Source organism: Sinohyriopsis cumingii, chromosome 18, assembly GCF_028554795.1.
Source record: "Sinohyriopsis cumingii isolate HCF-2022 chromosome 18, ASM2855479v2, whole genome shotgun sequence".
NCBI lineage: Eukaryota > Metazoa > Mollusca > Bivalvia > Unionida > Unionidae > Sinohyriopsis > Sinohyriopsis cumingii.
Window position 1 is genome coordinate 40,768,473 of NC_142978.1, and position 15,184 is coordinate 40,783,656.

The following is a 15,184-nucleotide window of genomic DNA, read 5'->3' on the forward strand; positions in this document are numbered from 1 at the left end:
AACTCTTACCGCTGTCTAGTTATTATCTCTCTTAAATGCAATGGAGTACCTGGTTTTGTCCTTGTCAAATTGACAATCTAACATTGCTCTCTAGAAAAGTGTGTGACATGCATGCTAAAGTAGGATAGAAAATATATTTATTTCTCCAAACATTAGCATTAAGGTCTATGGAAAAACAATTGGTACCATGATACCTAAAGGGAAGAATAGCTTCGCTGTGTATCCATAGAAATGCATACATGTGGGCGGTATTTATGAACTTTACTAGTTTGATGTAGGAAAACAAATGGGTGCTGAACAGTTTTGGTCAAATATTGAAAGTCCTTTAAGAATAAAATGTATGCAATCTTCAGAAAATAGCACAAGTTGGCTTTGGATTGGAACTTTCGATAACTATAGCTATGGCAGATATAGACTTGCATTGCCTGATGCCTTTATATCTTTGCTGTTAGCTGCTAGATTGGAATACATGCAACAAAATAAGATATGTAAACATAATATAGTTTATTTTGGCCAAATATTCACTATTTTACCTGTAAAAGATGAAAAATCATGTGTACAAAACAGCTATCTTGTTCTTGTAAGGCATGCCATAAACCAGGATAGAGAACACTCTAAGTAAACTTGTAGTAAACTTGTAGATAGATCAATTATACGATGTAGGATGTTCTGGTATGAGTAATTTTAGGTAATTTATTAAAGATATGGTATTCCTACCCACTTTGATTTGAAGTGTCCTGCTCTAATTGTTCATTTGTGTAGACTTTTCTGCCTTGAAATTGTTCATGCAGTTAGTTAAGTTCCCTTGCATTCCCTTTTGTTTAAGTAGCAGGGAAAACCAACAAACAAGAGCAGTTTCTTTCAGTCAGCATTTCCCATTGACACTTGTATAAGCCCAGTTATAATCTACTATTCACTTTCAATTAATTCTATTTATTTCTGTCCATATGTTCTTGTGGAATTTCCATATTATGACCAACATTACTGATGGATAACCTTTTTAGTCACACAGTGCTCATTCATTCCATTCAAATCCAGTGTTCTTGAAACTTTGCATCCTATCGCAAGAATCCAAATTGGCATCAGATCATGTCTGTATGGTTATGGAAGGCTCCACTCTACATGCCAGCATTGTAGAAAATATGAACTATGTGATATGAAAGAGCAGCGTCATCTTAGAAATTAAAATTACATGACTCTTGAGGTCTCCAGTCTCCACTAAATATAGAAGTGTAAATGTTAGGTTCTCACTTTATCAATAATATGTATTTTTGGATAATTTAATTGCAATGAAGTTAATGCAGGTTGTTCATGAACTCGTATATATTACATGGATAATATGTTAGAGGTTACCACAACTTATGTATATCATTCAGTTATCTTCCTTACACCAGTCATAACATTTAAATAAAATAAAAACTCACATTTTCAGTGACTGGTTATGAAAATAAAGAGAAGATTTGTGAAGTATTATATTAGCCCTCAATCTTGATGCAAATGTAAGTAGAAGCAATTCAATTAATTTCTCACAGTAAAGTGTACAAGTTTAAAAACTGATAAAGTATGTTTTCTTTGGTCAAGGCAAGTTACAGCCTAACTGTTTAGCCCATTATTGTTAATTTCTTATGTAGAAGAAATATACATTATATGTATTTATATTATCTAAATTATTCACCCTTTTATATTAGATGGAAATGAACACCACTTCACCTGAAATTTGTATACCTGTAAGGGATGTTATAGCACAGATGCCTTTGGGTTGTCCTTGGACCTATGGGACCCTACCCCATATATTTCTCCAAGGTAAGGTCATCAAACTTTCACTTCTCATTTTTGGCATTACTGATTTTGTCTCCTTTAATACCTTTAACATAAGCTACCTCTCCCTTTTAGATATACACTTTCCTCCTGTTTTTAACTCCATTTGATGCACTATACTTAGTATTTATATTTGGCATTTTTCTGTATTTTATTCCCCTAATTTCACCCCCACCCCCCAATCCAACATAACCACTTAGAGGCTGTGATTTACTATTTTTGGTGACTCGTGACTGATTGGCTTACTGAATCAATTGTATTCACATTACAAAGGAGGGAAGCTTTCTATTTGTGTTACAAAGAGGATGGGTAGGTAGACCTTTGTGTGAGGACTGGTGGTTAATGACCACATGTATCTGCAGACAGGGCAAAGTGTTCAAAGCTTATACTTTATAATAAGATTGGGTCATGTCGACCTGTCTCTGGTGTTAAGTTCTGCATGTACCAACCAAATATAAATTCCTTTCTTTTAGGTGAATTGTACATTTTGAAGTAGAACATGTACATACTATTTGGTACATTGACCTTTGACCTAGTTATTACATAATATGACATAATGTGATTTATCTATATCACCCATGTGAAGTTCAATAAGTGCTGATATGAATAAGATACAACTCATAGTTAAAAGAATTCATTTTATTTCAAAAAATGATTTTGCTTATGAAGCAAAAGTATGAAAACAAGAGTTCAAAACAGCTCAATGACATTTCTATACACATTCATATCAGACATAGCTTAGTACCTCATAAAATTGTTTCTCACAAGTGAGACAAAATAACATTTGTTACTTATACAGTCCTGAACTATTTTACAGATTATTGGAAAAATTAAGGTCTGCTATAGGTATAACGGTACCAATTGTGCAAGTCCAGGTGGGCGTGGCTTAAGGTGTAGGGAACATTGTATTTCGAAATAAACAACAAAACTAGCTGTGATTGGTGCATTATGTAAGAGTTGTAATTTCTGTTAGGCTTAACAAAAAGTTGTGCCTCCTGGCAACATGTGAGATTATGTTAATTCCTATCTAGATGATATTTTGTATTTTTTATGATTTTTTTAAAATGTGGTACACATGTCTGAAACTGTCTGTTGTGACTAGATAACTCTTACCCCTGTCAAGTTCCAGCAGAGTTATCTCTCTTAAATGCAATGGAGTACCTGGTTTTGTCCTTGTCAAATTGACAATCTAACATTGCTCTCTAGAAAAGTGTGTGACATGCATGCTAAAGTAGGATAGAAAATATATTTATTTCTCCAAACATTAGCATTAAGGTCTATGGAAAAACAATTGGTACCATGATACCTAAAGGGAAGAATAGCTTCGCTGTGTATCCATAGAAACGCATACATGTGGGTGGTATTTATGAACGTTACTAGTTTGATGTAGGAAAACAAATGGGTGCTGAACAGTTTTGGTCAAATATTGAAAGTCCTTTAAGAATAAAATGTATGCAATCTTCAGAAAATAGCACAAGTTGGGTTTGGATTGGAACTTTCGATAACTATAGCTATGGCAGATATAGACTTGCATTGCCTGATGCCTTTATATCTTTGCTGTTAGCTGCTAGATTGGAATACATGCAACAAAATAAGATATGTAAACATAATATTTTACCTGTAAAAGATGAAAAATCATGTGTACAAAACAGCTATCTTGTTCTTGTAAGGCATGCCATAAACCAGGATAGAGAACACTCTAAGTAAACTTGTAGTAAACTTGTAGATAGATCAATTATACGATGTAGGATGTTCTGGTATGAGTAATTTTAGGTAATTTATTAAAGATATGGTATTCCTACCCACTTTGATTTGAAGTGTCCTGCTCTAATTGTTCATTTGTGTAGACTTTTCTGCCTTGAAATTGTTCATGCAGTTAGTTAAGTTCCCTTGCATTCCCTTTTGTTTAAGTAGCAGGGAAAACCAACAAACAAGAGCAGTTTCTTTCAGTCAGCATTTCCCATTGACACTTGTATAAGCCCAGTTATAATCTACTATTCACTTTCAATTAATTCTATTTATTTCTGTCCATATGTTCTTGTGGAATTTCCATATTATGGCCAACATTACTGATGGATAACCTTTTTAGTCACACAGTGCTCATTCATTCCATTCAAATCCAGTGTTCTTGAAACTTTGCATCCTATCGCAAGAATCCAAATTGGCATCAGATCATGTCTGTATGGTTATGGAAGGCTCCACTCTACATGCCAGCATTGTAGAAAATATGAACTATGTGATATGAAAGAGCCGCGTCATCTTAGAAATTAAAATTACATGACTCTTGAGGTCTCCAGTCTCCACTAAATATAGAAGTGTAAATGTTAGGTTCTCACTTTATCAATAATATGTATTTTTGGATAATTTAATTGCAATGAAGTTAATGCAGGTTGTTCATGAACTCGTATATATTACATGGATAATATGTTAGAGGTTACCACAACTTATGTATATCATTCAGTTATCTCCCTTACACCAGTCATAACATTTAAATAAAATAAAAACTCACATTTTCAGTGACTGGTTATGAAAATAAAGAGAAGATTTGTGAAGTATTATATTAGCCCTCAATCTTGATGCAAATGTAAGTAGAAGCAATTCAATTAATTTCTCACAGTAAAGTGTACAAGTTTAAAAACTGATAAAGTATGTTTTCTTTGGTCAAGGCAAGTTACAGCCTAACTGTTTAGCCCATTATTGTTAATTTCTTATGTAGAAGAAATATACATTATATGTATTTATATTATCTAAATTATTCACCCTTTTATATTAGATGGAAATGAACACCACTTCACCTGAAATTTGTATACCTGTAAGGGATGTTATAGCACAGATGCCTTTGGGTTGTCCTTGGACCTATGGGACCCTACCCCATATATTTCTCCAAGGTAAGGTCATCAAACTTTCACTTCTCATTTTTGGCATTACTGATTTTGTCTCCTTTAATACCTTTAACATAAGCTACCTCTCCCTTTTAGATATACACTTTCCTCCTGTTTTTAACTCCATTTGATGCACTATACTTAGTATTTATATTTGGCATTTTTCTGTATTTTATTCCCCTAATTTCACCCCCACCCCCCAATCCAACATAACCACTTAGAGGCTGTGATTTACTATTTTTGGTGACTCGTGACTGATTGGCTTACTGAATCAATTGTATTCACATTACAAAGGAGGGAAGCTTTCTATTTGTGTTACAAAGAGGATGGGTAGGTAGACCTTTGTGTGAGGACTGGTGGTTAATGACCACATGTATCTGCAGACAGGGCAAAGTGTTCAAAGCTTATACTTTATAATAAGATTGGGTCATGTCGACCTGTCTCTGGTGTTAAGTTCTGCATGTACCAACCAAATATAAATTCCTTTCTTTTAGGTGAATTGTACATTTTGAAGTAGAACATGTACATACTATTTGGTACATTGACCTTTGACCTAGTTATTACATAATATGACATAATGTGATTTATCTATATCACCCATGTGAAGTTCAATAAGTGCTGATATGAATAAGATACAACTCATAGTTAAAAGAATTCATTTTATTTCAAAAAATGATTTTGCTTATGAAGCAAAAGTATGAAAACAAGAGTTCAAAACAGCTCAATGACATTTCTATACACATTCATATCAGACATAGCTTAGTACCTCATAAAATTGTTTCTCACAAGTGAGACAAAATAACATTTGTTACTTATACAGTCCTGAACTATTTTACAGATTATTGGAAAAATTAAGGTCTGCTATAGGTATAACGGTACCAATTGTGCAAGTCCAGGTGGGCGTGGCTTAAGGTGTAGGGAACATTGTATTTCGAAATAAACAACAAAACTAGCTGTGATTGGTGCATTATGTAAGAGTTGTAATTTCTGTTAGGCTTAACAAAAAGTTGTGCCTCCTGGCAACATGTGAGATTATGTTAATTCCTATCTAGATGATATTTTGTATTTTTTATGATTTTTTTAAAATGTGGTACACATGTCTGAAACTGTCTGTTGTGACTAGATAACTCTTACCCCTGTCAAGTTCCAGCAGAGTTATCTCTCTTAAATGCAATGGAGTACCTGGTTTTGTCCTTGTCAAATTGACAATCTAACATTGCTCTCTAGAAAAGTGTGTGACATGCATGCTAAAGTAGGATAGAAAATATATTTATTTCTCCAAACATTAGCATTAAGGTCTATGGAAAAACAATTGGTACCATGATACCTAAAGGGAAGAATAGCTTCGCTGTGTATCCATAGAAACGCATACATGTGGGTGGTATTTATGAACGTTACTAGTTTGATGTAGGAAAACAAATGGGTGCTGAACAGTTTTGGTCAAATATTGAAAGTCCTTTAAGAATAAAATGTATGCAATCTTCAGAAAATAGCACAAGTTGGCTTTGGATTGGAACTTTCGATAACTATAGCTATGGCAGATATAGACTTGCATTGCCTGATGCCTTTATATCTTTGCTGTTAGCTGCTAGATTGGAATACATGCAACAAAATAAGATATGTAAACATAATATTTTACCTGTAAAAGATGAAAAATCATGTGTACAAAACAGCTATCTTGTTCTTGTAAGGCATGCCATAAACCAGGATAGAGAACACTCTAAGTAAACTTGTAGTAAACTTGTAGATAGATCAATTATACGATGTAGGATGTTCTGGTATGAGTAATTTTAGGTAATTTATTAAAGATATGGTATTCCTACCCACTTTGATTTGAAGTGTCCTGCTCTAATTGTTCATTTGTGTAGACTTTTCTGCCTTGAAATTGTTCATGCAGTTAGTTAAGTTCCCTTGCATTCCCTTTTGTTTAAGTAGCAGGGAAAACCAACAAACAAGAGCAGTTTCTTTCAGTCAGCATTTCCCATTGACACTTGTATAAGCCCAGTTATAATCTACTATTCACTTTCAATTAATTCTATTTATTTCTGTCCATATGTTCTTGTGGAATTTCCATATTATGGCCAACATTACTGATGGATAACCTTTTTAGTCACACAGTGCTCATTCATTCCATTCAAATCCAGTGTTCTTGAAACTTTGCATCCTATCGCAAGAATCCAAATTGGCATCAGATCATGTCTGTATGGTTATGGAAGGCTCCACTCTACATGCCAGCATTGTAGAAAATATGAACTATGTGATATGAAAGAGCCGCGTCATCTTAGAAATTAAAATTACATGACTCTTGAGGTCTCCAGTCTCCACTAAATATAGAAGTGTAAATGTTAGGTTCTCACTTTATCAATAATATGTATTTTTGGATAATTTAATTGCAATGAAGTTAATGCAGGTTGTTCATGAACTCGTATATATTACATGGATAATATGTTAGAGGTTACCACAACTTATGTATATCATTCAGTTATCTCCCTTACACCAGTCATAACATTTAAATAAAATAAAAACTCACATTTTCAGTGACTGGTTATGAAAATAAAGAGAAGATTTGTGAAGTATTATATTAGCCCTCAATCTTGATGCAAATGTAAGTAGAAGCAATTCAATTAATTTCTCACAGTAAAGTGTACAAGTTTAAAAACTGATAAAGTATGTTTTCTTTGGTCAAGGCAAGTTACAGCCTAACTGTTTAGCCCATTATTGTTAATTTCTTATGTAGAAGAAATATACATTATATGTATTTATATTATCTAAATTATTCACCCTTTTATATTAGATGGAAATGAACACCACTTCACCTGAAATTTGTATACCTGTAAGGGATGTTATAGCACAGATGCCTTTGGGTTGTCCTTGGACCTATGGGACCCTACCCCATATATTTCTCCAAGGTAAGGTCATCAAACTTTCACTTCTCATTTTTGGCATTACTGATTTTGTCTCCTTTAATACCTTTAACATAAGCTACCTCTCCCTTTTAGATATACACTTTCCTCCTGTTTTTAACTCCATTTGATGCACTATACTTAGTATTTATATTTGGCATTTTTCTGTATTTTATTCCCCTAATTTCACCCCCACCCCCCAATCCAACATAACCACTTAGAGGCTGTGATTTACTATTTTTGGTGACTCGTGACTGATTGGCTTACTGAATCAATTGTATTCACATTACAAAGGAGGGAAGCTTTCTATTTGTGTTACAAAGAGGATGGGTAGGTAGACCTTTGTGTGAGGACTGGTGGTTAATGACCACATGTATCTGCAGACAGGGCAAAGTGTTCAAAGCTTATACTTTATAATAAGATTGGGTCATGTCGACCTGTCTCTGGTGTTAAGTTCTGCATGTACCAACCAAATATAAATTCCTTTCTTTTAGGTGAATTGTACATTTTGAAGTAGAACATGTACATACTATTTGGTACATTGACCTTTGACCTAGTTATTACATAATATGACATAATGTGATTTATCTATATCACCCATGTGAAGTTCAATAAGTGCTGATATGAATAAGATACAACTCATAGTTAAAAGAATTCATTTTATTTCAAAAAATGATTTTGCTTATGAAGCAAAAGTATGAAAACAAGAGTTCAAAACAGCTCAATGACATTTCTATACACATTCATATCAGACATAGCTTAGTACCTCATAAAATTGTTTCTCACAAGTGAGACAAAATAACATTTGTTACTTATACAGTCCTGAACTATTTTACAGATTATTGGAAAAATTAAGGTCTGCTATAGGTATAACGGTACCAATTGTGCAAGTCCAGGTGGGCGTGGCTTAAGGTGTAGGGAACATTGTATTTCGAAATAAACAACAAAACTAGCTGTGATTGGTGCATTATGTAAGAGTTGTAATTTCTGTTAGGCTTAACAAAAAGTTGTGCCTCCTGGCAACATGTGAGATTATGTTAATTCCTATCTAGATGATATTTTGTATTTTTTATGATTTTTTTAAAATGTGGTACACATGTCTGAAACTGTCTGTTGTGACTAGATAACTCTTACCCCTGTCAAGTTCCAGCAGAGTTATCTCTCTTAAATGCAATGGAGTACCTGGTTTTGTCCTTGTCAAATTGACAATCTAACATTGCTCTCTAGAAAAGTGTGTGACATGCATGCTAAAGTAGGATAGAAAATATATTTATTTCTCCAAACATTAGCATTAAGGTCTATGGAAAAACAATTGGTACCATGATACCTAAAGGGAAGAATAGCTTCGCTGTGTATCCATAGAAACGCATACATGTGGGTGGTATTTATGAACTTTACTAGTTTGATGTAGGAAAACAAATGGGTGCTGAACAGTTTTGGTCAAATATTGAAAGTCCTTTAAGAATAAAATGTATGCAATCTTCAGAAAATAGCACAAGTTGGCTTTGGATTGGAACTTTCGATAACTATAGCTATGGCAGATATAGACTTGCATTGCCTGATGCCTTTATATCTTTGCTGTTAGCTGCTAGATTGGAATACATGCAACAAAATAAGATATGTAAACATAATATAGTTTATTTTGGCCAAATATTCACTATTTTACCTGTAAAAGATGAAAAATCATGTGTACAAAACAGCTATCTTGTTCTTGTAAGGCATGCCATAAACCAGGATAGAGAACACTCTAAGTAAACTTGTAGTAAACTTGTAGATAGATCAATTATACGATGTAGGATGTTCTGGTATGAGTAATTTTAGGTAATTTATTAAAGATATGGTATTCCTACCCACTTTGATTTGAAGTGTCCTGCTCTAATTGTTCATTTGTGTAGACTTTTCTGCCTTGAAATTGTTCATGCAGTTAGTTAAGTTCCCTTGCATTCCCTTTTGTTTAAGTAGCAGGGAAAACCAACAAACAAGAGCAGTTTCTTTCAGTCAGCATTTCCCATTGACACTTGTATAAGCCCAGTTATAATCTACTATTCACTTTCAATTAATTCTATTTATTTCTGTCCATATGTTCTTGTGGAATTTCCATATTATAGCCAACATTACTGATGGATAACCTTTTTAGTCACACAGTGCTCATTCATTCCATTCAAATCCAGTGTTCTTGAAACTTTGCATCCTATCGCAAGAATCCAAATTGGCATCAGATCATGTCTGTATGGTTATGGAAGGCTCCACTCTACATGCCAGCATTGTAGAAAATATGAACTATGTGATATGAAAGAGCCGCGTCATCTTAGAAATTAAAATTACATGACTCTTGAGGTCTCCAGTCTCCACTAAATATAGAAGTGTAAATGTTAGGTTCTCACTTTATCAATAATATGTATTTTTGGATAATTTAATTGCAATGAAGTTAATGCAGGTTGTTCATGAACTCGTATATATTACATGGATAATATGTTAGAGGTTACCACAACTTATGTATATCATTCAGTTATCTCCCTTACACCAGTCATAACATTTAAATAAAATAAAAACTCACATTTTCAGTGACTGGTTATGAAAATAAAGAGAAGATTTGTGAAGTATTATATTAGCCCTCAATCTTGATGCAAATGTAAGTAGAAGCAATTCAATTAATTTCTCACAGTAAAGTGTACAAGTTTAAAAACTGATAAAGTATGTTTTCTTTGGTCAAGGCAAGTTACAGCCTAACTGTTTAGCCCATTATTGTTAATTTCTTATGTAGAAGAAATATACATTATATGTATTTATATTATCTAAATTATTCACCCTTTTATATTAGATGGAAATGAACACCACTTCACCTGAAATTTGTATACCTGTAAGGGATGTTATAGCACAGATGCCTTTGGGTTGTCCTTGGACCTATGGGACCCTACTCCATATATTTCTCCAAGGTAAGGTCATCAAACTTTCACTTCTCATTTTTGGCATTACTGATTTTGTCTCCTTTAATACCTTTAACATAAGCTACCTCTCCCTTTTAGATATACACTTTCCTCCTGTTTTTAACTCCATTTGATGCACTATACTTAGTATTTATATTTGGCATTTTTCTGTATTTTATTCCCCTAATTTCACCCCCACCCCCCAATCCAACATAACCACTTAGAGGCTGTGATTTACTATTTTTGGTGACTCGTGACTGATTGGCTTACTGAATCAATTGTATTCACATTACAAAGGAGGGAAGCTTTCTATTTGTGTTACAAAGAGGATGGGTAGGTAGACCTTTGTGTGAGGACTGGTGGTTAATGACCACATGTATCTGCAGACAGGGCAAAGTGTTCAAAGCTTATACTTTATAATAAGATTGGGTCATGTCGACCTGTCTCTGGTGTTAAGTTCTGCATGTACCAACCAAATATAAATTCCTTTCTTTTAGGTGAATTGTACATTTTGAAGTAGAACATGTACATACTATTTGGTACATTGACCTTTGACCTAGTTATTACATAATATGACATAATGTGATTTATCTATATCACCCATGTGAAGTTCAATAAGTGCTGATATGAATAAGATACAACTCATAGTTAAAAGAATTCATTTTATTTCAAAAAATGATTTTGCTTATGAAGCAAAAGTATGAAAACAAGAGTTCAAAACAGCTCAATGACATTTCTATACACATTCATATCAGACATAGCTTAGTACCTCATAAAATTGTTTCTCACAAGTGAGACAAAATAACATTTGTTACTTATACAGTCCTGAACTATTTTACAGATTATTGGAAAAATTAAGGTCTGCTATAGGTATAACGGTACCAATTGTGCAAGTCCAGGTGGGCGTGGCTTAAGGTGTAGGGAACATTGTATTTCGAAATAAACAACAAAACTAGCTGTGATTGGTGCATTATGTAAGAGTTGTAATTTCTGTTAGGCTTAACAAAAAGTTGTGCCTCCTGGCAACATGTGAGATTATGTTAATTCCTATCTAGATGATATTTTGTATTTTTTATGATTTTTTTAAAATGTGGTACACATGTCTGAAACTGTCTGTTGTGACTAGATAACTCTTACCCCTGTCAAGTTCCAGCAGAGTTATCTCTCTTAAATGCAATGGAGTACCTGGTTTTGTCCTTGTCAAATTGACAATCTAACATTGCTCTCTAGAAAAGTGTGTGACATGCATGCTAAAGTAGGATAGAAAATATATTTATTTCTCCAAACATTAGCATTAAGGTCTATGGAAAAACAATTGATACCGTGATACCTGATGTGCCTTTGTTCTTGAATGTGGTAATGTGCCAATGGCCAGAAGTGTGATGATGTGACAACAGTTATTTAATATATCACAATAATATAATTCAAAAATGTTCTTGTCTGATATCACTATATTTCCAAATTAATGTTCCAGTCAAAGAATAACATAGATGAGCACTTTCTAATTCCAGAAATAAATCCACTGAAATTAAAAACTGAACACAACAACAAGACTGATTCTGCTTCAGATGCTAAGCCAAGAATGAATCCCTAATGTAAACAAAATTATATAAAACTAAGACACAAAAGTGGAATCAGGATGAAGGTCAAAAGTTCATTTCTAGAAAATTCTAAGTTGTCAACAAGATATAATTGGTTGCTAAATTTATAATAAAGAATGTGGCAAACATGTTGACCAATGTCTTAGACCTCAATTAATATAAACATGTTTTCATTAATAATAATTGGATTACCTAATCCACAATCATAGAAAAAAATAGCTATGTATCATGTTATCCACAAAACAAATGTTACTTACTGGTTTTCAGGTAAAACATAGACTTGAGTTTGGACAAGGTCAAGTCCAAAATACAATAATACATAACATATAATCATGGAGAAAAAACTAACAAACAATATAAATTAATTATACAAAACACAACTGACAAGAAAAGATTTAGTGAACATGAGAAGTATGTATGGTAAACCATAGGATACTTCATAGTCTTAGAAAGAATACATATTAACACATTCACATATGCTAGTAGGGGCGCTGGTGGCTGAGTGGTCTACAGCGCTCTCCGTTACAGATCACTGCTATCTCACCTTTGTCTGCGTGGGTTTGAATCTCGGATTCAGCCAATGTGGGTATGTGAGAAAGCTTGCCAGTAGCCTCTTGTGGGTCAGTGGTTCTTTCCGTGGTTTTCCCTGGGTTCTTCATCCACCATTAATACTGGCCACCATGTATAGCATATTGTGTGCTGAAAAATGGAATTAAACCCTAGAACAACAACAATTACAACATAAGAGCTAAGTGTGATATGTGTTTTATTTATTTTAAAAAAAAAATCTGAAAGTTGGATTTGGTTCAAATATGTTTCTATCACATTTCATTGCTCATGGTAGTGACATGAAAAGTGTTAAGCATGTGATTAAAGGATCATAAATATAATTATATTTGTAAAATTCACCTTTAATTTGTGACAGTTACAACTGTTTTTTTTAAAATACAGTATCATTAAAGTTATGACAAGATTCCTGAGGAAGTTCCATGCATTATTTACTGACAGAAACCTCTGACATACCAGTACAGTGAAAAAGTATCATGGTACATACCACCCAGAAAAATACCAATTCCAAGACAAAATTCCTACAAGACAGACACCCCAAAACTGAGCTAGGACAAAAGCCATAATGTATAATCATGGAGGAAAGAAACCTAACAAACAGTACAAATTAAATAATATACAAAACACAGCAAGCAAGAAAATATTTAGTGAACATGAGAAGTATGCTATGTTAAATCGTAGGATGATTCATAGTCTTAGAAAGAATACATATTAACACATTCACATATGCTAGTAGGGACTCCGAGTGGCCGAGTGGTCTACAGCGCTCTCCGTTACAGATCACTGCTATCTCACCTCTGTCTACATGGGTTTGAGTCTTGGATTAAGCCAATGTGGGTATGTGAGAAAGCTTGCCAGTAGCTTCTCGTGGGTCGGTGGTTCTTTCCAGGGTTTTCCCTGGGTTCTTCATCCACCATTAATACTGGCCACCATGTATAGCCTATTGTGTGCTGAAAAATGGCGTTAAACCCTAGAACAACAACAACAATGTAAGCTAGTAAACAGCTCAGTGTGACCTGTTTTATTTATTTTTAAAAAAATTTGAAATGTGAAAGTTGGATTTGGATTAAATATGTTTCTATCACATTTCATTTGCTCATGGTGGTGACATGAAAAGTGTCAAGCATGTGATTAAAGGATCATAAATATAATTACATTTGTAAAATTCACCTTTAATTTGTGACGGTTACAACTGTTTTTTTAAAAACAATATTTTTACAAAATATTATGTCATGAATAATGAAAACACTGTTAATACAGTATCATTAAAGTTATGACAAGATTCCTGAGGAAGTTCCATGCATTATTTACTGACAGAAACCTGACATACCAGTACAGTAAAAGAGTACCATGGTATATATCACCCAGAAAAATAACAATTCCAATACAAAATTCCCACAAGACAGACATGCCCTAACTGGGGTAAGACAGATGAGCCCTAGGACAAAAGCCACTCAGGGAGAGGAGAGGACAAAAGGCCCTTGATCTTTCCTATTTACAGTATTATGCATTTTCATTTTTCATTTTTACAGAACTGTATATGTATTTGATTTAGATTTTATTTATATATGTATTGTAACTATAGTTACTATGATGTACAAAGGTCTTCTTAGCACTATTTAGTTTTATAGTATTTAATATAATGTGTATCTTTCTAAATGACTATGAAATATTTGAATACAAGTATTTTATATAGTTTTTCTTTTGTTACAGTACAAGCATATTTCCATAAATATCAAATAAATCAAATTTATTGAACCCTATTTTTCATCTCACACTAGGCTACAAATTATCACACAGAATAAGCCAACATGTCCATACTATAAGCACATTTGTAAAATAATTTTTATACTCAGTTAAACCCACAAAATCCTATGAATGCTACTTTGCTATTGACAGGTGTTATTGGAACAAAAGCATTCCCACATAATACCTTTTGTTACTTTCACATTTAATTGCAGTTCATCATTGTTGATTGTGCAGTTCTGCTTCATTGCACCTTTTCTGGCATGAAATCAAGTAAGCACTCCTTCTTGGATGACTGCATTTGTATACATGTTAACTGTTTAAATAAGAAAAAATGTAGAATTATCTACCTAAAAATATAAAAAATACAATAAAAGATTCTATTTTAACAGTTAATATCAAGTGTATACAGTAAACAGTATATTTTAACAGTTGTATTACTTTTTTAAAAAATATAAATATTTTTATTTTAATCAAATCCTTAGAATGATTGCATACTAAAATTGCTGCAATTCATAGCAAATAATTGAAAAAATGAAAATGATAATAATTTGTTTTTATTTCATACCCATTTCATAAGCTTTTGTCCTTTTCCTGAGTGGCATTTTTTCTAAGGAACTTTTGTCATACCTCTGTCAGGGGACATCTGTTAAAATAGAGTTTACTATGTACTCCCTACCCCACAAGTACCAAGGTACACTGGTAATACTGCAAATCTCTAGCCCCTTGTATGTTTAATA

At 33.3% G+C, this 15,184-nt stretch overlaps 1 protein-coding gene across 1 annotated transcript in view; it reads left to right on the top strand.

The window, feature by feature from the left end:
* Positions 1 to 15,184, top strand: part of LOC149776469 (uncharacterized) — a 58,513-nt gene that overhangs the window by 23,867 nt on the left and 19,462 nt on the right. Inside the window, exon 8 of the mRNA XM_089941308.1 lies at positions 1,749 to 1,803. Coding sequence (XP_089797434.1) covers positions 1,749 to 1,803 — 55 coding nt within the window. The remainder of the gene's footprint in view (positions 1 to 1,748; positions 1,804 to 15,184) is intronic.